Consider the following 26690-nt stretch of genomic DNA (forward strand, 5'->3'; position numbering starts at 1 on the left):
TGTTGGCATCTGAGGGTCATACTGCCACTGGGGCCACACAGATCTGAGGTGCCTGTGCTGCCACCTGGGGCCATGGTGACATCCAGGCCTGAGCTGCAACTGAGGGCCATGTCTGGGTCTGTGGCCCTGCCACAGCCAGGGTCTGTGTTGATGTCCATGACCCTGACACAGGAGAGCTGGCCTGCCCCTCATTAGGAAAGTTGAGCCCCACACTTGGGAAAGCTGGCCCCACTGCTCACTATAGGCATGGAAGAGCTGGCTCTGCCCATCGTCTGAGGGCGTGGCCCCAGTGGCCCAAACTGACTGCATCAGCTTCCACCCAAACACGCATCTTTGAGTTGGCCCACCCCAACATTTGCTTCATTTCTGACCCGCTGTGGTCCCACAGAACCTCATCTGTAGGATCTCCATGGCTCAGGGGGAAAGCAAGATATTCTAGATGAGTTTCAGTGAGGGTTCAGTATTGATGCTGTACCAGAAGTCAGAGGCTTTAAACCTGACCAACAATCCATTACACAATAAGCATTTGCAAGTAAAGCTGTTTGGACAGGGGGTGTCTACTGCATGACACGCAGCAGCTCCCAGTGCCACCAAGACCAAGAAAGAGGTGATGGAAACATGGGAAAGATGGAGGAGCAAAGTGGTTTTTTTAAGGGGGTGTGTTGTTTGTTTTTGTGTTGCTTTTTGCTGTTTGTTTTATTTTGTGAGGGTTTTGGGGGTGTTTATTTTAATATTTTTGGAGAGGGATGCTATAAGGATGGAGGTGGACATGGAGGGACTGGGAAATGAGTGGGAGTGGGGGCATGATGGGAAATTCCCAAAGAGTCAATCAAATAATATGTTAAAAAAAGAACTTCTAGACACTCATTTGTAAAGGGGATTTTCTGAATGATCCCTAAGATAAAATAAGCCTAAGACTTCTCCAGGCAGTTTCTGTAAGAAATATAAAGAACAAGAAGAAGAGGACATGGGGGGGGGGGAGGAAAAGAGAGGGAGGGGGAAGAGAGAGGGAGAGGAGAGGGAAGCTACCACCTCATTTGCGCTTTTCCGGTAGTTTTATTTTTTTTCTTATAAAAGAATGGTACTATTCATCTTGGTTAAAATTGATATCAAAGGATTCATAATAACTTACTTCATAAATATTAACTGTGCTTTGCCATGTGATAGTCACTAGACATGGCCTTTTCCCTCAGTCTTGGTTCTAAGAGTCGGTCTTTTCTCTGATTGGTTCAATCCAATGCTGAAGGGAGATGGTCAAAGTGCCCAAAACTGAGAGAAAGACCCCGGGGAACCAAAGAACAAACGGTTCATCACTGGGAGTGCGGGAGAGGGATTACGAGGCTGCTGGTAACCAGGTGGGTTAGCTGGCCTGCCCTGTGAAGTGGGCATCCCCTCGTTCCTCTGCCTTTTAGATCTACGTGATCAGTTAGGAGAACAGCTTTCTCCTATATAAGGTAGTTAAGTACTGCGAGACAGCTGAGAACCCCAGAGCCAGCTCTCGCAGGAGCAGATGCACCCACAAACCCAAGGAGGGGAGACACAGATGCTTAATGACCAACTTAGACCCAAGGTTCTCCCTCCTCACGTTCAAAGTTTCAGTGGAGGAAGGAAGGCTTTATAAAGGTCTGAGTTAGAGATGGACCACAAGGCAGAGTATCAGAGAAAACAGGCTTCTGGCACGTGAGGGGATGGGAAATGAGATGTTGAACATTTCATCGTTTCTTGATCCACTAATTGTCCCCTTAATGGTATATTCATTATTTCATATGTATGTGACTTAATGGTATATTGAGTATTTAATATGCATATGACTTAGCATATAAGTTAGACAGTCACTTGGACCCTTTGCCCATATTATATTTTATCTCATTTGTACAGTGGTATACACTAACTAACTAGTCAATAAATAGTCTAGGAATTAATAAATGAGGTTTTCTCCCTGGAGCTTGGGATGATGATAAAGCAGTACCTCGCAAACAAACAAATGTTCTTCTAATTCACCATATGCAGTATCTGTTGTGCACTCTTTCATTAGAAAGCAAAAATGTAAATGAGCGCCTCGGTGCATCACCGACCATGCAGGAGGCATGGGGGTCTTAGCAGAAGGAGCCACTTTCTGATTGGTGCATGGAGACCTTGGGGAGGGTGGAAGACAATCTTATTTTACCTCTATGTCTGAAAAACGAATCTGTATTTCTTACAAGAAAGAGAGACAGAAGATACATATGAATGGATCTTGATTTGCTTTGATATATCATTCATGCAATCTCTCCTCCTCCTCTCCCACTGCTAGGTTTGGCAAACGGTGCATATACAGCCATTCTTTAGATAAGTTTACACATTTGTGAACTAAATGCCTAGGGAAGAGAAGGTATCCGTGGAAGACAATACCTTCCAATTATAATTTAAAGACATAGAAAATCTTCTGAAATAACTTCCAGATTAACAGATACTATGATAATGCATATAAAACATATACATAAAATATGGTAGAAAGTTAAACATTGGCCTCATCATCACCAAGATATTTAGACAGGTTTTTTTTAAAAAAATCAACGTGTCTATTTTCTTATTTATTGGTTTTGATTTAACAGGAATTGAACTCGGGGCTCACATCCACTAGAACCCTACCCCTGAGCTACCCCAGCTCAGATACCATTCAGTTTATTTAAGACATCATCTTTATAGCAACATGAAGTCCTCTAGACTCTCCTTTCCCTTTGGCCATAACCCGAATAGCTAAGAGAGGGCTCATATTGTATTTACCTTGCTTCGTTTGCTTTAAGTCACTCACTTCAGGGTAAAAACTTGCAGATAAACAAGAGAAATACTGAGGCACAGTTCACCCCACTTCCTAGTACGTCTTAGCGGACTCCATCATTTCGATGACCTTGGTCTTGGAAAGTGTTCAAAGGCCGAAAGGGAGGACAGCTTTTGCTTTGTTTCGGTGAGACCGAATAATCTTGCTTAAAACAGGTTAGCCTTGAACTCGCTGGAGAGCCCTTGCTCTCCAGCCTCCTGCCTCAGCCTCCTAAATGCCTGAATTAGAGATACGCACCATAACGTTCAGTTTAGGAAGAAACTATTTGGGCATGCTGGGCACTGAACCCAGGGGCTTGTGCATGCTAGGCAAGATTTCTACCATGGCACCAACTCCTGACCCTCCTTTTACCTTTTATTTTCAGATAGCATCTCACCAAGTTCAGGTAGGCCTTGAACTTGTGATCCTCCTGTCTCAGCCCCCAGGCCTGTGGCTCAGGTCTAGCTGTGAAACACTTTGAAGAAGATGTTGTTCCTCATCATGACGAGACAGGAACAAAGCAGCTTCATCTCACAGCAAACCAGAGTGAAGACCTTCAGAAGGTCACTTCTCTTTCTTTCTTTACTGAGACATAGTCTCACTATGCAGCCTTGGCTGGCCTGGAGCTCATTTTGTACAACTAGGCTGGCCTTGAACTCATATAGATCCACCTGCCTCTGACTCAGGAGTGACCAGCCTTAAAGAACATTTCTTGTATGAACTGATAGGTTGTGGGAAAGAACTAAACTATTTAAAAAAAAAAGCAGCTTTTTTTGGGGTAAATAGATATTCTTTTCTTAAATATCTTGACTTCTCACCCCAGGATCACGTGGGAATATGATCAGCCCAGGGGTCACTGAATGTCTGTTAATTTAACTCAATGCTGAAACTCCCATCTTGGGCTGGCAAAATAGATCAAGTATTTGCCTTGTAAGTGTGAGGGCCTTAGTTTGAGCACCAGAATCTGTGTCAAAACTGGCATTGTGATACACACTTGTGATCCGAGAGTTGGAGAGGGAGAGATGGGCAGGTCCCTGGGGCTCACTGATCTGCCTGCTCAGCCTCCTTAGCCAAGTTCCCGGCTCTGTCTCACTGCGCAGGATTTAATCTTATTGTTCACGCTTAACTTTTGTATGCTCTTAAAATCATTCAAATTGTAAGCCAATGTGTCTACATCAAAAGGCTAGAAATGGCAGAGGGGGCAATTTTTGTAAATCAAATAAAAGGGGGAGGGCGGAGGAGGTAGACCTGGAAAGGGAACTGAGTCTGGATCCTCTCAGCTACTAAGCCATCTTTCCAGTCCTATGTCTTTATTTTCTTATAAAATAGGATTATAAGTTGAACTGTCAGGAGCATCAGATGAGACAGTGGGTACAAGACGTCTATTTAGCAGAATGCAAAGCCCTTAGCGAGCATTATATATATATTCCTATTTTTTTATTACTTCACAAGGCCGTCTTAAGGAATCAACAAAACTGTGTGCACATACACACACACACCCCAAACTGCACTTGGCACATATACATGCTAATGTTGGTGTTCTATAAGGACATGACTTAATACTCAATGTGAGCCATCTTCCTTACACACCCCAGGCAATTTTCTGGAATGACTGTCCTGTTGGCCACACACTTTGATGTGCCATTACATCATACATACATACCTAAGTGTCTCTCGGCATACACAAGATACTCATCAATCTCTCATCAGAATAAACTCTGAAAGGGCCTCCCAGTTGTCAAAGCTCACAAGGAGCAGAAATCAGCATCGGATACTCAGCTCTGCAGTAAGAGTCCTGTGTGCGTGACTACACTGAGGTGTTTGTCTGAGCTGTGAAAAGCAGGAAAGGGTCAGGGTACGAGACACCAGCCACGGGCTGTTTCTAGTCCTGCTTGTATATTCTAGCTTTACCTGGATGGGCAGTGTGCCGAAAGCAAATTTATCGCCAATGCCATCCAAATAATTACAGGCTGACTGGTCCTGGCCCCCGTGTCCCAACCTCGAGTCTTTCATGTGACTCATCGGTTCAGCCGGAAAGCAGGAAGTGCTCCATTTGAAGGAGGAAGTCACAAGGATGCCACGCCCCGGGACAATACTCTTCTTACCTAAGTGGTGTTATTATTATTCCCGTCTGTCAGGGAACACCCAAGCAGAACACATTTAGTCACGTCATGAGAAAGGAAGGTGTCCTGTGGGACAGCCAAGAAGCTTGCACTGGCCTACCCGCTGACCCCTGGTGGTCTCAAGGCGCAACCGCTAACCCGACAGCACCCGGTCAGCTTATCTAGGCAGCCCTTTATTTCCTTAGATGAGTGTAGGCAGTGTGGGTGTGTCTTGTAAGTATTGATGCAGACATGCAAGCCCATACACGAGAAGATTTTTGGCACTCAGAAGGAAGTGACTGTGAAGATCTTCATTGCCAGGGCTGCCATTTTTTAATAAACCAGCATTCTCAAATAGAAGCCTGAATCTATATCAAGATATGACATCTTTTATGGAGTAAAAATACATTTGCAATTCAAATGGTGAGGCGTTACCTCATCTACACTTTCCGGATCTAGAAGGTTGTCCAGATGTGGGTGGGATGGGGTGGGGTTTGGAAAGCCACGTTCAAGCTCACCTATAAAGCCTTAGATCCACAGCCCAGCTGGGACCCTTGGAGAAATGAAATACTACCTAACCTTTGCTCTCTCACCCTCTCTCCAGCACTGCCCCTGGAAATCTGACTTCCGACCTGGAAGTACAAATGATTAAGAGGTTTTTTTACTTTATTTGAAAACTGTGTGTTTGGCAGTTAATAATCATATTTTTTGTATATCGCTGAGATATGAGGTTTTCTTATCACAAATATCGGGCATGAATTCTCATGATTTATATTTAGAAAACATTCAAATTCATATCAGTTGATGGCCAAGCATAGTGGCAGAAATCTGTAATCTTGGCACTTGGGAAGCAGGAGGCAACAAGATCATAAGTTCAAGACCAGCCTCACTAGGTAACAAGTTCAAGGCAAGCAAAGCAGTGTGAAACCCTGTCTCCAAGATAATAACACTATCAACTTCTGTATATATAAAATTCTTATAATTTACAGAATCCTTTCACTTTACTGAAGATCCATGTGCTAGAGACTCAGACACGCTTGAAGAAACACAGCAGCATACTTCAGACCATCACAGAGGCAGGAAGCAGTAGGGTCCTATGGTGGCCCATGCCCATCTACCAGCTAGGCCATCTGGCAGCTTTTTCCTAGAAACTGATCTCTCTATTCGTGAAAGACCTCGCATATTACAGGACGCATGCGCAGGGCAGTGGACATTTAGAAATAGTGCCTCCTGAAGATATACATCACTTCACCCAGACGCCACTTACCCAGCAATCACTTTACACACATCTACTTGACACAAACATAAGATCCGCAAAGAAGTCTTCGAGACACCAAGACGAGGGTGGCATTTGCCTTGCATGTTCCAGCTAGGAGACGCCACTGCTATGACCAGACCGAACTCCTTAGTGTTTATTTATTTTGTTCAGACAACATGTTAGAAAGCTGAGCCATGGTATTCAGCCTTTACCTGAGAAACACTAGGGGAGGGACCAAAGGACAGAGAGAGAGAAAGACGATGCCCAAGAGAAAAAGGAAAACTAGAGAAATCTGTCCCAGCTGGTGCCATTTCCCAGAGGGTAAAATTTAAAGTAATTTCTAAATACGTCTTCTGAAAGTGTTTTAATGTTTAAAGGAAGGCTATTTCCTGTATAATGATAATGACCAATTTTTTGAAGCTGGAGAGACAGATCAGCAGTTGAGAGCTCTTGCAGCTCTTGCAGAGGATTCGGGTTAGATTCCCAGCACCCATGTCATGGCTCACAACCACCAGAACTCAAGGTCCAAGAGATATGACACCACATTCCGATCCCATACATCATACACAGGTGTAGACAAAACATTTATATGCACAAAATAAAAACAATATTTTAAAAATAGCAATAATAATATGTTATAGAGTCCCCAGAGGGTTTTAAAGTTGTGTGGGTGACTCTCTCTCTCTCCTCTCTCTCTCTCTCTCTCTCTCTCTCTCTCCTTCTCTCTCCCTCTCCTCCCTTCTATTCCTTCCCTCTTCTTTCATCTCAACAATAAGCATACTTACCTACTAGAGCACGATTTTGTGTTGCAGGCCTTCCAGAACTTTCCTAGCAGAGTTCCCCAGCTCTTTTCTGTTGTTCATCAGAACTGTGTTCCACCACAGTTACAAACAGACTCCAAACCAAGTTCTTAACTAAGAGAAGGGTTCCTCCTTAATCTTCCTATTTGACAGCCTTCTTAGCTCCTCTTCAAGCTGTACCTTCTCGTAGAGTTTTCTGACGTTCTACACATGACTATATCCTAACTTTCTAGATAGTACACGGAGCACCCAGCAATGTGGAGATGAATATGTCAGGTCTCAGTGCCTGGAGCTCTTTAGTTTCAACCCTCTCAGATGGTTCCCAAGATCCTTCCCGATCAGCAGAGAACGAGAGTCCATGTCCTGTGCGGGCAAACCATTGATCTAGCCAAGAAAAACAGCACACAGCATAATTCTAGAATGGTTTTATTTTTCCCTTTGGCTTCTCCCAAATAGATAAGGCTGAATTACTGCTGGGAACTGCATTTTGCAGCCAACAAATTGGGATCCAGCAACCAACTAATTTGGGACCAGCTTCCAGAAGTAGCAACTCCTCAATAGCAAACGGATAAAAATAAGATTAAATGGATAAGTTAATTTCCAGGGCGAGTGTTAGACAACAAAATGACTTTTCAAAAGCTTGGCAGTACGTCCTTTGGGAGGCCTAACCGGAACACAGGTCACTAGACAGAGATTAGCAGAAGTGAGTGAAGGAAGGGAGTTAGAGGTCGCCACGAAACAAGCCAGTTCCTGTCGTGGAGCTGGGTCCATTTGGCACTGACCTGGTGGGTTCTCACTTCAAGTTCCTCCAGCCGGTCACACAAAATATCATCAGTGAAGACTTAGGTGTGCAGCAAAAGGGGTCTGTTTCTCAAATTTCAAAGGGTTCCCATGAATTTGTGAACTGTGGCTGTCATCCATAAGATTACCTAACAAAGAGGGTAAGTCTGCCATTCACAGATGGAAACAAAATAGCAACCACTGAAGCAATGGTGTTTTGTAAATGTTCAACTTCTTAAGCTAATTAAAAGTTAAATTTTATTAAAGACTTAGCTAAGATTAGAGTCTCGGGGAAACACAAAGCAATATAGCAACACAAACATTTTCTCCTCAAAAGTTTTTTCGGAGTTTTTTTCGTTGTTAACATTTTTCAGAGTTTTAAATTACCTATGTTGAAGAACTGACAAACAAGTTAACTCACAAATTGTTGGAAAGAGTGTAAATTGATGGAGGCCTGGTAGAAAATAATAATTATTATTATTATTATTATTATAAAATACATACCAAATTTTAAATTTTACATAATGGATCCCACAAGCATGAACTTACTCAACAAACAAGGTCCACTGAGAGACATATTGGAAAATGTCCTTTGGAGCAGCGGTTATAAGAGCAAAGGTGGACTCAACTATCAACAGGGCAGTGGTTCTCAATCTTCCTAACGCTGCGACCCTTTCATATAATTTCTCATGTTGCGCTGACCACCAACCATAAAATTATTTTGTTGTTACTTTGTAAGTGTAAATTTGCTACTGTTATGAATCATCATGTATATATCTGATATGCAACCCCAAGGGGGGTCGCCATCTACATGTTGAGAGCCACTGCAATAGAATAGGTTGAATAAATTATAGTAGTCTAGTCAATAGAAATGTAGCTCTATGTGTTCCTATTTCTAGCTCCCAAGCATGCGAAGTGTGGATGTGAAGGTTATTCCTATACTTTCCTCTGGAGAAAGGAATCGGGAGCATGAATAAGGAAGGAAAGGCAGAAACCTACTTTCATCTCAAGCATTTCTGAACCCAGGGCTGACTGAGCATATAAAACCTTCATGGCTTTCTGGAGGCTCGCACAAGAGAACCCCAGGCACACGGGCTGCTCTTCCGATGCCAGCATCTTGAAATCTTTCCGAATTCTCATTTTGAACATCTACAAATAAGTGGAACTCAGTGACGCTGTGGATAAGTGGACAAAGAAATCCACACAAATGTGGCCCACACTTTGCTGCTTGTCATCTCTTCCACACAGAGACCTCACAGCGTCCCACGAGACCAGAATTCTGGTGAACTCACGAAGCACGGTTTGGAGCAAGGACAAGGTAAGCGTATGATCACTTCGATGAACAAACCTGGATGTACCGGATCCCCAGAGGCTTCATTTTCTACCCTAACCTGGACCGGCTTTGAACTCAGGAGGAGGACAACAATGTTGGCGAAGGAACTCTATGGCATTCTTCCTTATACTGCTTCCACCCACTAGCAACCATTTACACTTAAGATAACGGCATAAAGATAAGGGAAGATGAGCAATAGGAGAGAATTCTTTTCCTTCCAGTCCTTCCTCACTCATCAGTAAATTGAATAAAGTGTTAGCGGAATACACAAGCCTTGAGACATGAAATAGAAACAGCTTGGCTCCGTCTGACGTACGGTTCCCTCTCTCCTGATAAGAACAAAATACATATGCATGCACAGCTAAGAAACATAAATGGTAATTTCAGGGGTTCTGCTTACAAGTTCTTCCATCTGCATTTTAAACTGGCTTTGCATCACAGAATGAGAGATGGTAAATTTATGCTAATAATTTCATTTCTTTACTTTTCTTCACTTAGAATAATATGAAATAGCAGATAAGAACAAAATGAGGGGTTGAGGTACAGAACGCAGAGTAAAGGAAACAGCTTATTTTACTCCCATTAATGACATTTTATTCACTCTGGGGAGAACAAAGAACCCTCACACATTTATTTTGCACTACGGGCAATATATTACGCAACTGGCCTTGTCTGTATGATTTGAATTTTGTGCGCATGCATCCTACCATTGTGTGTTTAAAAAAAAAGCAGGATTCTTTTAACATGTACTGTCTTACATGTTAATAAGCTCTATGTTATTCCTTCATCTAAATCTGTTTTAGATCGCTTCTTCAAAATAAGAACATAACAGTTATAACAGCAAGATCTAGGGAATTGTCGCATTAAAAGAAGGCGCCCGATGAAGAATGATTCAATAAACAAAGGCTGTCTGTCATGCTATTATCCCTGCTCCCTTTTCCTTCTGTGGGCACCTATTCTCCCTGATTTACAGCACGGGAACCATAGTGAGCACAATGAAATTAAGCAAGAAGAGTATGCCAGAGTCGAAAACCCTGATTCAATTTTATGAACTCAACTAATGACAGCTCCATCGCCACCATAAATATTTATTCTCCAAAGGGCCATGGCTACAAGGTCATCTACAACATAAGGGCCGCCTGCCTCCGACGGGGCCATATACATCAACCCTGGAAATACAGACAGTCTGGACGAGTTGTTTACAGGCCTAATATCACAGAAAATTAATGCAAAATGGATTTCTCATGGCACATTACTAACATGATGTCACAGCTCCAATGGCCAATTCCATGAAGACCAAAAGAAGGTTTTGTATTTACTTCTTTTAATATTACTGAACACCAATTCTTGAAAGCCATGAGTTAAAATTAATTATTCACAATGACTCTGTGCCTCCTTGATTCAAATTTTCTGTTTGTAATGTAGTCACATTTTGCAATAACGTTCTCAGATTTGGTGTTGATAAGATATGTAGGTTTTCGTGAAAGGGTTTAGTAAAAACAGTCAACCAAACAGAGTGAATAAATTACAACCTTGCAAATATGTTAGGGTCAATTTATATCAAAATTATGGTCTTAAAATGTCCCTAAGTTTTATTTTTTCAAGTTAGGTTGTTTTCTTTCCAATATTCTGAGAATATTCATGCACATTGTAATGTTCTGCCCAGTGGTCAGTTAAAGACAATTCAGCAGAAGCCGGACACATGGCTGCTCTGGGGAGGGCGTGCTGTGGTGGAGTCATGGAGGGCACTGGTTTTCTTGCATGACTTGTTATACATTTAAATATTTTTTATCAGAGACCCACCCTGATTGATCTTAACAAGTTTTTGATACAACCACAAGAACTCTTGGTCTGGGAAGAAGACTCAGTGGTCTTTGCTGCATGAACGTGAAGAGCTGAGCTCAGGTCCCAGCACTTATGTAAAAAGTCAGTGCCGCAGTGGGCACCGTATTCCTGGCACTGCAGACTCAGTAGGACGGTCTCTAGACTGGCAGGCCAGCCAGTGAGCCAAATCTACAAGCCCCAGGTTCAGTGAGAGACCTGTCTCACAAATTAAGATGGGAAACAATTGAAGAGATACCAACATAGAACTCTGGCCTATAAATGTGCATGTACACCTGTGCACACAGGCACACACACAAATATTGCATGCACACACACAAATAAGTAGAGAAAGGATAGACAGACAGACAATAAAAACAAAAGTTCTTGCTTTGAATGATGTGTGGGTTGTGACTAATTTCCTTTTTTTTTCTTTCTTTTCCTTTTTTGTGCACGTGTCTGTGTGTGTGTGTTTGTGCTGTATGTGAGCATATGCATGTAGGTACATGTACCTATACGTACATGTGCAAAGGTCAATGTTACATGTCTTCCATAATCACCCTCCACCTTAGTTTTTGAGATGGGGTATCTTCCTGAACCTGGAGCTCAACTGGGAGACAAAAGGACCAGGAAACCATCGTGTCTACGGTGCTGTAGCTGTAGGTGCACTTGCAGCCACACCCACCCTTACTGGATGCTCTCTGTCTCTGTCTCCCGCGGTGCCACGGTTATAAACACACTTGCAGCCTGGCTATAGGTGCACTTGCAGCCACACCCACTCTTACTGGATGCTCTCTGTCTCTGTCTCCCGCGGTGCTACGGTTATAAACACACTTGCAGCCTGGCTATAGGTGCACTTGCAGCCACACCCACTCTTACTGGATGCTCTCTGTCTCTGTCTCCCGCGGTGCCACGGTTATAAACACACTTGCAGCCTGGCTATAGGTGCACTTGCAGCCACACCCACCCTCACTTGGTTGCTAGGGATTCAGGCCTGTGCAGCAAGTGCTCTGTCCCACTGCACATCCTCCTGTCACCAAGGCTGGCTTCTTTGAGCGTCATTGTCTCAAGTTGCCTAGTCAGCCCGATTGGCATCATTGACTGGAAAGCTTGGTGGGAGGTGTATATGTGGGGGATACAAAACCTCATGTCCTGAAAACATCTTTTCGGGGATCCTTCTGGAACTGGGTGGAATATGCTCCTGGGACCTCATCCATCCATGGGGATTCTTGATCCATACATTAAAAAAAAAACTTCAAATTTCTTCTAATATGGACATTAATAGGCCACCTTGAAGCTTCCAAGGATCTGTACTTGTCTCTGGAAGTTGGTTTTTATTTTTCTGATAATTTTCTTCCCACTCCAAAAGTCCTTTGGAGTGGTCAGCATGAAGGCAGACATCTGTAATCCAGCCCTTTAAAGACTGGTGCAGGAAGGACTGTATAAAGTGCACACGCTGCGCTGTATAAAGTGCTCCTGTCTTTTAAAAAAGGAAATGTTTGGCAGAACAAATGGTAAACTGTGTGACTCACTGGGCCCCACTACAGCTTCCATGACAAGATCCTTCTTTTTTGTTTGTTTGTTTGCTTGCTTGTTTTTGTTTTTGCTCTTTGTTTGGCTTGGATTTTGTTTTTCTTTTAAATTTGGTTTTGTTTTGGGGGGGGGGGTGAGTCGCAAGGGCTGAGGGCAGATGCAGGGAAATGGGGAGATAAGTGGTATCTGAACACATGATGTGAAATTTAAAAAGAATCAATAAAAGTAAAAAAAAATGTTTTGCTTTGTTATTTTTTCCTTTTAAGTTTTGAGATAAGCATGCTGAAGCTTTAAAGCCTGACGACAATTATTTCTCCATTTCCACTCCTCTAATCACAAATTCCATACGAATACGCTAAACTTCTTCTGATTTCCAGCTTCTTCCAGGCTCTCTAACCCACTCTGTATCCTTTTGATTCTGCAGAAAACAGTCTCTGATCTTACGAAGGTGGCAACAGATGCCTGTCAGGTTAGAATAAAGGCTACAGGACATTTCGGAGGAATGTGTACACATAGAGCAATGTCAAAGGTCAAACATCTGGGCCCTGAACCCATGCCCACCCCTCTAGACCACACATTCCACAATTAAAAGCGCCTGTTGCAGCCTGTCTGTCAAGGGATGAAATGAGGTTTTCTTGCATTTCCTGAAAGCTGAAAGTGAACATTTGGATCTAATCTTGAGTGTTTCCTAAACCAGCTGAAATATTTTTCATTCCAGATGTTTCTATATCAGAAACCTTCAATCCTATTCTTGAGACTAAGTTGATAATAACTTACTACCACAGAGCTGATACATCTAAGTAATTAAGAATGCTTCCAGTTGTCAGTTGGTGGGAGGTCAGACCCATCTGTTATGGTTCATTCTGCATTACTCACAGAGACCCACCCTGGAAATGCAAGATCCTAAATGACTACAGTATTCTTGGATCACATCTGGCCTGAGGCCGAGCATCCCTCAGCGGGATCCTCTCTGCACCTCATCTTCCTTCTACATCAACCCAGGAGGCATCTTCATGTCCTGGGAGAACATGGGGTGGAAAGTGAAGTGGAGAGTATGGACCTTCTGCGACCTCCAACCCGGAGCTGACAGCTAGCTCCATGCCAGCCAGTATCGGCAGAACCACACAGCAAGCAGAAGGCACCTATTGGTAAAGATCTGCCACCATCATCCTTGTCATCCCAGCTGCTCAGGAGATAGGAGCAGGGGGTTCACAAGTTCAAGGCCTGCTTGGGCTACAGAGTGAGTTCAAGGCCACCATAGGCAACTTAAGAAAGATTACGTCTCAGAGTTTTAAAAGTTAAAACACAAATTATGACTCAGCAGGAGAGTGCCCGTGTAACACGGGCAAGCCGTGTACCATTTCAATGACAGCTGTGTGCCCAGGTGACATGTCCAACGGCAGGTGGACTCCAGAGTGCCTTAGACAAGGCTTAGTGCCCTCTGAGTCGGTTTTGTAGCCACATTTGACCCCTGGCTCCAGGCCTTCTGGGCTCAGGACCCTTTATTCTACTTCTTGTGGTTCTGAGGAAACCTTCATTTGTTTCTAATTTGAGCAATGGCAGGATTGGCCTTCCTGATACCCATCACCTGAGCATACCTTGGTTTCCATAGCAACCTGTCTTATTAAGGAATCTTTTCGATCGCATAGCTTAAGTCTCCATTCCTATCTTGTATCTCATTTTAAAATTAAACCTCCAAGAGGCCTGTAAGGTGTAAGGTACCCTGATTCCTCTCTAAGTTGTCAGTGTTGCCCACTGGCCCTGAGGAGAGTGTCAGAGAAGATGGTGTTGGGACTGCTCCTTGGAATGGAAGAAAACAAGGGTTTTGAAGAGAAGCAACAGGAGCCGGGGCAGCCGCCGGGATCTGACCTACAGTACTCCCGGGTCACACTTCTGCGAGTGGTAGGTGTGTCACACAGGGAGAACCAGCGGACACGTGACTGCGGGATGGATCGCTGGGGATGGGAGGTTTTCAAACCCTGCCCTTTTGGGGCAGGAGAGATGGCTCAGGGGTTAAGAGCACTTGTTGCTCCTGCAGAGGATCCAGGGTCAGTTCCCAGCACCCACACAGTGGCTCACAACTCCGGCTCCAGAGCATCTGACACCCTCTTTTTTCCTCTTTTTACACAGGCATACATGTGGCGCACATACATAGAGGCAAAAATACACACAAAAAGTAATTTTTTAAACTTTGTATCGATTCTTTGTGGATTCACATCATGCCCACCAACCCATTCCTCTCCCTGCCCCTTTGTATCCACATCTGTCCTTCAAACTCCTTCCCCAAATAAATTAAAATAACATTTAAGAGTTTAGAACATTTCATCGTGCAAGCTATAGTGTGTCACAGAGAGTCACACAGCACTGCCTGGCTAGTTCACCCAATGCTGTGGGCAGTGAAGGGGGCTGGGGGGGGGTCAGCTCTTCTGTTCTCATGCCCTCAGGGCTGGCTCACCTGCAGACATGCGCGAGCACACACGCGCATGCGTGCACTACCAGGGTGATATTCTGCTCTACTGTGCTGCCCAGGCAAGGTGCAGGGCCCAATCTCCTGCGTGCTGCAGTTGGTGAGAAGCAGGACCAGTTCTTCTACTCTGATGCCCTCAAGGCCAGCTCTCTCACCTGCCACAGGTAGTGAGGGGTGAGGGGTGAACACCTTCAAGGGCTGGCTCACCCAGAACCCGGCCAACAGGGTCAACTCTAGAGCACTGCTCAAGTGAGGTGCAGGGCCTGTTCTCCCAAGTGAGGGGCAGGACCAACTCTTTCTAGTCCTGCAGCCAGTGGGGGGGGGAGACTAGCTCTGTGCAGTTCTTGGATATCAACAATGTCCCAGGAGGCAGTCCAGACCAGGGACATCCACATGGCCTTTGGTGCAGCATGGGCCATGGACATGGACACAGATTCCTGCTGCTGCATGGTCACAGACCCAAACATGGCCCTCAGTGACAGCACAGTCTGGACCTTCACCATGGTCTCAAGTGGCTTCTTGGGCTACTCATATTAGGCTGTTCCTCTCTACCTTGTCTCCAGATCTGCCTCTCTTCACAGTGCTCAAGCTCTTCGGCTTCTCTTCCTCTCCCCTCTCTCCATCCCATGTGGCTTGTGCTGCTAGGGCCACACCCTGGGCAGGGTCTCTGGATGTCTTCTTCCTACCCACTCTGCATGGCTGCAGGCAGGGCCTAAGGGTGCCTTCAAGTGTTTGTCCAAGCCAAATCTTCCAAAGGAAATAAACCTCTAAAGTAGGAGAGTAAAACTGTACTTCAACATAGAGCCATCAGGTCTCCTGGTTGAACCATCACCACAACTAGAGAGATTAGCAGTTAGGCCATTACTGAAGTAGGAATGTCCAGTCAGTTGTGGGTCCCCATTCTGTAGACACTGCTCTTTTTCCTGGTCTCAGCTGTGGCTCTGGAAGTCACAGTGACTCATACAGTGGTCAACTTTCTCAAAGAAAGAAGGCATAAGCCCACTAGAACTTGCGTTTGTTATGTAGCTCTTGACGGGCAGTGTAAGTCACCTTTTCCCAAGGAGCAAGAACAGCAACTGCCTTTGCATCTCCAGTTCGGCCTCCCTTCTCAGCACACAAACAGCTCATCTTCTACCTCCCATTTGCTCCATTCTGTCTCTCCCATCCCTCTGCCACCTACACGCTCACTTCCCACAGTGCCCAGCCTGGTGCGGGGGCAGGTGTGGTATTTGAGCTTCCCAGCATGGCTGCCTAACCAAGCAGGCGGGCAGCATAATTAATATAAAGAAGATTAATTAATTTAAAAAGAAAAACTTTTGAAATTGCCAGGTGTGGTGGCACATACAATTAATCTCAACACAGAGACAAGTGGATCTCTGTGAGTTTGAGGCCAGCCTGGTCTACAGAGTGAGTTCAGGACAGCCAGAGGTACACAGAGAATCCCTGTCTCAAAGAAACAAAACAAATGAGCAAAAATTAATGAAAACAACAGAAAAATATTCCAACCATCATAACAGGCTGTCTCTGAGGTAACTCTCTCCAGGAAGAGATTGGAAAGAACGGCAGCTTGCCCTGGTAGTCCATGGCATGGTTGCTCAGCCTCTCAGCAGCAGGAAGATGTGTTCCCAGGACTACTCTGTCCACTGCCAGGGCACAGCAGCCGCAATCTGCCAGTCGGATCTGCAGTGGCCATGCCCACTGCTGACTCCCCCAGAGGATGCTCTTTCTTCCCCCTCCCTCCAGCCTACTTGTACCTTTCCTATAGCCACCATCTATCTATTATATCTGAATACTTCTGTCCATAAAGATTCTTTATTAGACAGTTAGTACCTTAAGCTCCCCCCACTTACTGCATCCTAATACCCCGCTCAGCTCCTAGCCTTCAGCTCATGCTCAGATAACGTTTGCTGATAGGAATTAGATTGATAAAATCCACACATCAGCCAACAGAGGCGAGACAGTTAGAAAGGAATGTAGGGCAAACTTTAGGAACTTTGCATCCTCAGGGTCAGTAGTATCAACATTGCCTCCCAGCAGCAGTGAGGTAAACTGAGCATCTGAATAGCCCCTTGGGTTTCAGAAACTCTGCCTTCTGTGTGTCCATCCCCACCACAGCAGGGCTGGCTGCTTCCTCTGGGCTAAGAGGTTGATTACACTAGGCACTTTCTTCCTCCTATAACCCAACTTGTTATGCCTGTGCTTATAAATGGGTTTAAAGGAAGACACTCATGGACCTGAGACCTCAGTAACTGAGATGCAAGGTCAGGAATGTCACCAGGATCAGACGGATCCCAGTCCCTGGTCTTTGCTGCCTCCTTGGCACTGGCACTTGAGGAGGGGGAAGGGAGGTGTCAGGGGGTGGTGGGATGGATCACAGAGGGCGTGGTAAATGCACAAGCCAGCAACCGATTCCAAAGGGGCTAGTTAGGATGGGGGTAAGCGGGAGAGTGGGGGGGGGGGTGGAAGACTGTCGCAAGTCTGCTGCAAGCTTTCGAGCTGCCAGCATTCCAGCCACCCTTGCTGCCTGAGAAGGGTGAGACCCCTCTCCAAGATTAACACTCCCAGAAGCTCAAGTTTCTCCCCAGATAAAATGGAGTATTTGCGAAACCCTACGCACAGCCTCCCAAATACTTGTATTTTGCTTTCATTTCTTTAGATTGTCTAGGCCAAGCTAACTTTAACCTCAGAATTACCAAATTACAAAATTTACCTCCAAATTCTTGGATTACAGGCCTGATCCCCCATGCCAATCAACTCTACATTACTTGTGATAACTAACACAATGTAAGTTATTCCTAACTAGTTATTACACTGTGCTGTTTGCAAAATAATGACAGCAAAGTCTGTATATGTTCAGGCATATTTTATTTAACTATTTCAACCTACTATTTCAGCCTAGGAGTTAGGCAGACTCCCTGGTAGGCAGACAAATAGGGAGAGGGACCATGAGTAGATAATAAGGTGGCCAACTTCTTTTTAACCTTCTGACTTAAGACAAAGGCCTGATAGCTTCCTCCTCCCACCAGCAAGGCCCCTGCTTTTGGGACTGGCTCAGCAAGTTCAAGGCCAGATGAAGACTGTCACACTGACCAATCAACCATCCTAGCTGCCTTCAAACTGACCAATCCTCAGAAGTTTTCACACACATAACCCACCCCTGCCGCCGCTCCCCTCAAGAGGAGCTGGATACTTGGTGTCCTAGGTCCCCTTCCCTTCCTACTTTAGCATCTTTTTCTCTGTGCATCTACCGTGTGCATGTTTTCTTCACCCCCAATGACCGCCTTCCTTCAACTGCTGATCCTGTCTGCGGTGCCTGAGGTTTCTCTGCTGCTACCTACTTCAGAGTTTTCCTGCTTTTTAATTCATTAACTGGCAGAGAAAATGAACTCGATCCGGATCACTAGACTGCATCATTTCAGGACCCCCTAGACTGTATTATTATGATTGGTTAAATCCACAGATGCAGGACCAGAACTGATCTCACTCCTTCCTTTTTCCTTCCTTCTTTCCTTCCTCCTTTCTCCTTTCCTTCCTCCTTCCTTCCTTTCTTTTTTCTGAACATTTGAATAAAAAGTTGAAGGGGTGAAGATAAGTCTGGTATCTCAGAAAATGTCTGGACAAGGAACATAGATGAAGGAGAAGAAAGTCTAAAGCAACAAACAAATGAGAATTTAAAAGGAGCAAGTCCCAGCTATGCCAAAATTTTCTTGTCGAACGTATTATTAGCAGAGGAAGGCATCGGCTACTGAGACCACTGTGCACTGCTTGGCAGCTATTATCATCAGGCCTTTGCCAAGGATTTTAATTTATTACTTAGCATTTACTAATCACCATCTTGTTAAGTGCGTTATCCATTATGTATGTGGAATGTTTCACTGGTCAAATGTTTGGGAAGGAGAGTCTAACGTGAGGACAAGTCAGAACCTAGACCTCCAGCCTTCCACTGTCGATCACTGACATCATACAGAAACCCAAGCACCAGAGCAAGGATGATCAGAGGCTAGCACACATAAGTCCAGAGAAGAGAGCGCAAGAAAATGTTGGTGTCCGTCCTAAAAGAAAGTCTAGCCAGAGGCTATAAGAAACACCTGGGGGACTGAGAGTGGGGCCTGCTGGACAGCACATGCCTGGCATGCCAGAAGTCCTGGTATATCCAAAAGAAGTGGGGGAGACGGGGTGGGGGGAGGCAGGAGCGGCAAGGAGGGGGAAAGATATTTTTCTTCTTCTTTCTTCTGAAGAGAGTATACAAATTAAATATTTTTGAAAAATTAAATTTAAAACACAGAGATGCACTTGGGTGGGTGGCAGGTGTGTGTGTGTGTGTGTGTGTGCGTGCATGTGTGCGTGTGTGTGCGTGTGTGTGTGTGTGTGTGTGTGTGTGTGTGTGTGTGTGTGTGTTGGGGGTATGCCACTAGATCTCTCTGTCTCTCTTCCCAGTGTGGCCACGATGACCAATCTCCTTTTTCTCCTTTTCACTATTACCTTGGCTCTCTTAATTGGCTTGTTAAGGCACAGGTTTGACCCCTAAATCCATCAATGACATGGCGATCACAGCAGGATGAAAAGAGACATTTGGAGGTGTCTTCTGCCCACAGTAGTTGACCACAGATAAAGAGGCAATACGGAAGTTCCCAGAAGCCTCTGGAGTTATTTGACTCCTGCAGTATTACACTCTTTCTGCTTCATGTGAGACCAGCTGCTTTTTACCTCTCCTCAGCGATGCAGGAAACATTGGATTTTGGTTTGGATTCTTGAGAAAGTCAGATCCTTGGAGTACCCCATTGTGGAGACCACACCATGGGTGTGACTGCAACTTTGAGGCCCCTGGAAAACTGGAATAATGGGGTCACTCCCATTCCCACCCCGCCCCATGCCTTCATCCTCTGACCTTATTAACTCTGAGACACGGAGCTCTGATGGAACATCACTCCCTGGAATTCTGCCTAAAGGAACTCTGCCATCTTTAAAATACTTTCTAAAACTCAGGGGAGAAAAAAAATTAGTAAATATCTGAGAACTTGTCGCAATGGAAGGTTTTTAAACTTCCTTCCAGCACCCCATGGACATCACATGGCTTTCCAAACCGTCTCTGAGCAGAAGGAAGATGGTACATTTCAAAACAAAATTTTAAAAACCACAGAAAAGCTAGGTTTATAGTGAATTTAATGGATTTTCAATGAATGTCCATAAACTATTATGAAGGTCAAATATATTGCAAATAAAAAGTGTATTAATTATTAACAAGTGTAAACGTCTCGATCAAGCAAAGCATCTATATGAATTGTACATAATTACTGTCTGTATGAAAGGCATGAGAAAAAAGAGACGAAATAGCCAGTGAGGAGATAAATAAGAAAGCTTGGCCTTCTGACAGCCAAAGAAAGATCTTTTTCAATAATAATCCACATTCTCACTCACACATGCGCACACACACACACTCACATACACACATTTGAATATGTATTATAGCCATGCTGGCTGAGGTAAATGTAACAGCTATGCTGAAACGTTTTTGGTAACACAATGAACGTCATTAAAAATAAATGCAATTAGACCAAACTACAGTTCAAAGAATGCATAACAAAGGAAAGGAACATATTTACCAAGAATTAAAAGTGTTTGCACTTTTCAAATTAGTATTTTTTCCAGAAATGCTTTCTAAAGAAGTAATTCTCAGCCTGTCGGTGGCGGCACACGCCTTTAATCCCAGCACTCGGGAAGCAGAGGCAGGTGGATCTCTGTGAGTTAGAGGCCAGCCTGGTCTACAAGAGCTAGTTCCAGGAAAGGCTCCAAAAGCTACAGAGAAACCCTGTCTCACAAAAGCAATAAATAAACAAATAGAAGTAACTCTCAAACTATAGTCCAGGGACAGCCAAAGGCTCCTGGCATTCTCAGAAGACACAACATCCCAAACTCCACAATAACCCAGACATGGCTTGCCTCCCTTCCTTTCTTCCCTTGCAGGGTACCATGGAGTTCCCCAGGGGCTCTGATGTGAACCAACACAGGCACAGTTGTGCTGACAGCCACAAGACTGTGAGCTCCTAGGATGCGGTAAACTCGGGGTGATTTTGCACTTTATTTCCACATGTCCATCAACTATACACACAGGCGCGTGTATTTCATGAAGAGCCCCCCATTCTCACTCAAGCCCTGACTGTCACTACCGCTCAAGTGTGACTTAAGCCTAGTTTGAGAGCAGACTGTGTGGAAGGAGGAAAAGACATAGGAAACCTAACGCAGAGTAACAGAGGACATTGGCAGAGCCTGAGCCCTGGGCAAAGACGCCAGCCGGGAGCACTCCAAGATGAGCAGGGAGCACCATGGACTGGCAAATCCCTCGGTGCAAAGGCAAGGTTGCTTGGAGAGCCACAGCGGGCTCTTCCCACCTTCCCTAGAGTTTCAGATGTCTATAGCTTAGGGCAGGCACAGGCATGGGACTTTTTTCTTTTTAAGCTTCCCTGGTGATTTGAATGTGGAACTAGAAAGATACCAAGAATTCCTCCCTTCCACGAAATATATTTTGATAGACTACACACCGTTAGCTCATATTTTATCCTCTCCATCCATGTGATTTTGCTTGCAAGCCGAAGAGGAGGAAACACGAAAGCTCTGAACAGGTAACACACATAAGTAATAGACAAGCATCAGTCTTGACCGCCACAGTCAGTGCTCCAGGATGGAAGAGGAGAGAGAGGTTTCTCTTTCACAGTGAGGGACCCAGGAGGCTGAAGAGCTCTGCAGAAACTCGCCCAGCAATGCTGGGTTAAGTCAAGATGAGCCAGACCACCAGATCCCATGAGCAACTTTAGAAAGTCAAGCTTACATTTACTGGTCTGGGCTAGGCTGCTCTAAACACTGAGGTCAGGGAGGTGAGGCTGGAGCAAGACTTCCTGAACTCAGAGGCCAGCACTGTGAACCCACTTCCTGCAGAGTCCTACAGGACGCCAGATGCTCTCTGCCCAGGTACCCCAAGCCTGCTGTGGAATCGGGACCCGGCAGAGCAAGGTCACCACAGGATCAAGGGTTCTCTAAACATAACGAGCTTAATACACCCTCTAGTCCCACCGCAAGCTAATTCTGGAAGACTCAAGTTCTTCACATTTTCTCACTAGAACTGCTTTTGCCTGAGGGACCATTAAACCTCAGAGCAGAGTGATCCAGATGAATTCAAACAGAAAACAAAAGCCAGTGTTTGGAAACACAGCACATGACCCCTCCATGAGGTCCCTGAGAGGCCCACTGGCCTCGCAGAGAAGGAGAACCCAAAGCTCTGAGCGACAACCTCAGAGAAAGGAGTCTGCCCTCTCCCTGGGGACAAGTCTCCCACACTGTCATTTGGTTAACTGGTCCCAGTGCTCGAGGGAGGCTGAGTAACTGCCTCCTTAGCCACACAAGAATTCACAAGCAAAGCCTTCTCGGTATAGAATGAGACCCTGGGCAGAAATCACTCTCCCCGCGCTCCTCTGTGGCCTTCTGCACACTTTCTTAGAGAACTTTCTGGGTTGCCTCCCTCAGTTCATCTTGCATTGATGTCTGTCCTTGTCTGTCTTTACAATACTATAACCCACAGGAAGACAGTCAGAGTGGATTCTGCAACTCCACGTGGTGGGAACCAAGCACATCTGTTTGAATGTCACAGTCTCTTCTCTGAAGGGAGTTGAGTGGTTATTTAGAAGGGCAGGCTGTCCAGGGGTTTAGCTAAGTGAGCATGGAGGGCCCCTGCGATGTCCTCTCTCAGGAGACAGGTTAGGAGGGGTATCAACAACATGGAGACAGACCACAGTCGTAGACCATTTCAGACTGGTCAGCATAACCCTAAAAGACCCCATCAGAGCTGCGCACTGTCGAGATGAACATCTGCATGAGCCTAGACCAGGCGGGGTGACTGCCGGTTGGTAACGGCACCCTACCAACTGGCCTACAGAGCAGCATCTGGGTATGCCTGGCACCTGCCAGCCAAGCCTTGATATGCTCAGGTCCCCTGAGAAACTTCTGAGAAACAGTGGGGTTACAACATGGGGAGCTGGTTAGGCTTCCTGTCATCAATAATGGAACAGGATTCCCATAAACAATAAGGATTTCTAATAATCTGAGAGCTACCGGCAGAATACCTACTGGGCATTCAGAGAACAAAATACCACCAGCCTCAATCTGTTTCCCTACTCAGGTTTGTTTTTAATGTATGCCATTCAAATACCTCATGGGATAAACATATATAAATAAATTATATATGATATGTATAAACACATGTATCAATATTAAATATAAATAAAATATATATTTAATATTGATATGTGCAATGTAATCCTGTCTACTTATGAACTGTAGCCTCAAGAAATGTATTAAAAATCATATGACTATCAGAAAAAGGATGAATCACCACTCACCCCACCCTCTAACAGACAGCCACAAACAAAGATGAAAGAAAACTATGGCCATGCCTTGGGACACGTCTAGGTAGAACATAATCAGAAAAACCAGACACATTCCGGAGCAATTCCTCCAGTCAAACAAGAGCTGTGACATATAATATTCCCCCAGCCTCCCACCGTCTCTAAAGAATCAAAGACCCTCTGACCTTGTACAGCATGCATCCGTTGCTGGAGGTCTCAGACATTCAGTGAGTGGCCGGCCTTGATCTGAACAGCACAGGGGACCGTCATCACCAGCAGGTCCCTATTCAAATCCTCGGCCAGTCTCTGCAGCCGCAGGGAGGGAGCGGCGCTGAAGGGTCTGCAGGAAAACTTGGCCACTCACAGGTAGCAAAAGACTAACTTTTTTTTTTTTTAAGTTTAGTTCACGCCTAAGAACTTCACTCCTTTCTTCTCTGGATTTGAATCACCTCTGCCACTCCGTGGAGACACTTGAGGACTGAGGCGTGAGACCTTTGTGCTGGCATCAGGTCCGAGTCATCGGCGCGGGCTTCCGCTCGGTTTGAAAGAGTCAGAGCTGTGAGGAGAGAGACCAGGGGACCAGCCAACAGGATGTGTGTGGCTGGAGTTCCTGGCATGAAGTCTTGGCTTTCATGTTTATTTTTGGATGTATTTTTCTTGGGCCTTTGATGCAAATTTCTGGCCTGGGAAGTAACCCTACAGCAGAAAAATCCAAAGTTGCTAAAAAGTCAGCACGGGCCTCTGCCGCAGGAGAAGCAGGGTCCTCGGCTCCCAGGCTCCGGTGCTACCTAGGATGAAGGTGTGGATCTGGGGACAGACTCTTTCCCTTGACAACCATCTGAAATGCTGGTCCACTCACATGAGAGTAAAACAACCTGATGCAAACCTGTGAATGGAACCACAAAACCTAGCCGGCTGACTCCTGACATCTGTGTTCCCAGCGACTGTGTTTTTGGTATCTGGCTTTCATTTTCGTGACAGTTGCAGACAGCTAGGGGCATCGAGCCGACTCGGGCAGGAGCGGATGACTCCTGAAGGTATTGTTACAGTATGGCTTTTAACACATGTCAGCCAAAGACCAGCCTGCTGTCATGTCAACAATTTCCATCTCACGGTGGCTCCGGAAATTATTAATAGAAAAACGCTTTGTCCCCTCTGAATGTAAAGGAGGCAGTGAAGGAAGATAGCTAAAAAGCTCTTCATAATTACCAGTACTTCTGGTAGAATCTTCTGGACAAAATTACCACTCTGGAAATTGGAATAGAGAAGCACAAATACCTTTCTCCAATCGCATTCGTGGCTCTGAGAAATAGCCCTGTGGCAGATTGGTTTCCTAAGACAGAAACACGTTCTTCTATTTATTTATTTAACTTTTTTTTTCCAAGACAGGGTTTCTCTGGGTAGCCCTGGCAATCCTGGAACTCACTTTGTAGACCAGGCTGGCCTCAACTCAGAGATCCACCTGCATCTGCCTCCTGAGCGCTGGGATTAGAGGTGTGTGCCGACACACCTGGATCTACTTAATATTATTATCATTTAAAATGTATATCTCCTAAGACATGAAACAGCATTTTGGCTATTCCTGAAGCCACAGGCATAGTTGGGGGATAAACCCTACCAGACACCACATCTCAGATACGCCCCTCTGGCTGGAATCAAATCATGGTAGTTTACCATCAACTGCGTGGTTAACAGCTACAGCTACACAGCCGCTTTCATCGAGAAGGCCCAATCTGTAAGTTTAAAATACTGCCTTTATGTTTAAATGCATCTTTAAATTTTCAAAGATGTATTCATAAATATATATTACTTGAAAATGCTCAGATATGACTCACGGTAGAAGGAACAATTCCAGAGTGATGTTTATGCACCTGAAAGGCTAGTAAAAGTGGTAGACTGCTGGATCTAGGGTGTCCGCTGACATCTTTCCCAAATTCAATCAAGATGGCCTCTCTCGCCTACTTCTCCAAACACATACTACTCACTCATTGCTTTGGAGAGATCTCAAAACAGACCCCAAAGCATTCTCATGGAAATATAATATTAAATATAAAGAGGAAAATGAGATAACAGCCTATCACCATTGTTCTTCTAAACCAGCGTCTCTCAGCCTGTGGGTTGTGACCCTTTGGGATTCAAAGAACCTTCTCACAGGGTTACCTAAAACACCCAAAAACATAGATGTTTATATTATAATTTATAACAATAGGAAAATTACAGCTACGGAGTAGCAATGAAGTAATTTTATGGTTGGGGTCACCACAGCATGAGGAACTGTGTGAAAGGATTGCAGCATTGGGAAGGTTGAGAACAGTGTTCTCATCAGAAACCGAGCACTAAGAGATTCATAGAACTGGATAATAAATCAGTTTTATATTTATTCCAAGAGCCACCATCCATCATAAATACCTATAATCTTGGATCAACTATTAATAATGGGTTTAAACTCCCAGACCTCCACTTAACTGCTTTGCCATTTAGCTTCCTTACAGAGCCTAAAATGCCACCGGTGTAAAGGAGTTTAAGTTATAAATTATAGTTGTCTCAAGTACTAAAAATGGCTGCCCAAGACTTCCAAATTAATTTTCTCCTGAATGGAATTCAGACATCTCACTGTCTTCTGTCACTCCAATCCTGTACCCCTCTTTGCCTAGCTTTCCCTTTGAGATATGACTGGAGACTCGGACGTTTTAGACCTTGGCTAAGGTGTCAAAGAAGCATGAGAAGAGGGCGCATTACTGACCCACTTGAAGTAAATTTCCCACAATTCCCTTCAGCTAAGAAAGCAAGAATGACTTTCCAATGGACCAACCCAGCATCCTCAAATCAAACCATAAACTGGAAGCTAAAACATTGGAATAAAGGAGAATTACTTTTCCTTAGGAAGACCTAAGAAGGAATACTATGAAGCTTCCGAGCTGATGCCTTGGTTAGATGTTGCGAAACATTTCTGGTCACAGCATGGCAATTTTAAAATATCCCAGAGCTGCCTCTGGGATTTAGAACATAAGAGACCACACAAAGCCAGGCGCCCTCACAGTGGAATTGAGCAGGATCCCAAAACCCCCCCGGATCCCTGAGTGAGTGTCTGCAGGAGCCTGGGAGACCCACCTTCCACCTGGGAAGGGTGGGGACTTCCTACCTCCGCTCAAATCCCAGGATGCAGCTGCTTGCACTGCTTCTCAGGCTGTGCCGGCTGCTGATGACTGAGAACCACAGTTTCAGTTCCTACAGCCCCTCTGAGTGGAGTTAACGGATAATCTAAGGACCACAAGCTACATATAAGGCTTCTCACCATAAAACAGACCACCTGTGTGGCATCTCCCCTCCTCCCAGGGACCAGATGAGAGGGACGATGAGAGGGACGAACATGCAAATTTGGAGCCAGACTGAGGTTCTC

General features: G+C 44.9%; 1 protein-coding gene across 4 annotated transcripts in view; it reads right to left on the reverse strand.

Annotated features, from left to right (window-relative positions):
* Rapgef4 (Rap guanine nucleotide exchange factor 4) overlaps window positions 1-26690 on the reverse strand; it is a 257925-nt gene that overhangs the window by 175907 nt on the left and 55328 nt on the right. The window contains exon 1 of one of the 4 annotated variants that reach the window (XM_075984900.1): window positions 23476-23850. The exons of 2 other annotated variants lie outside the window; for them this stretch is intronic. Coding sequence is in view for 1 of the 2 variants with exons in the window: in XM_075984895.1 (XP_075841010.1) it covers window positions 23476-23514 (39 nt within the window). In the remaining variant the exon portion in view is untranslated. Of the gene's footprint in view, window positions 1-23475; window positions 23851-26690 lie in introns of those variants that run through there. One more of the 4 variants, XM_075984895.1, reaches the window with a different exon arrangement.

The sequence above is a fragment of the Microtus pennsylvanicus genome, chromosome 9 (assembly GCF_037038515.1).
Source record: "Microtus pennsylvanicus isolate mMicPen1 chromosome 9, mMicPen1.hap1, whole genome shotgun sequence".
Taxonomy (NCBI): domain Eukaryota; kingdom Metazoa; phylum Chordata; class Mammalia; order Rodentia; family Cricetidae; genus Microtus; species Microtus pennsylvanicus.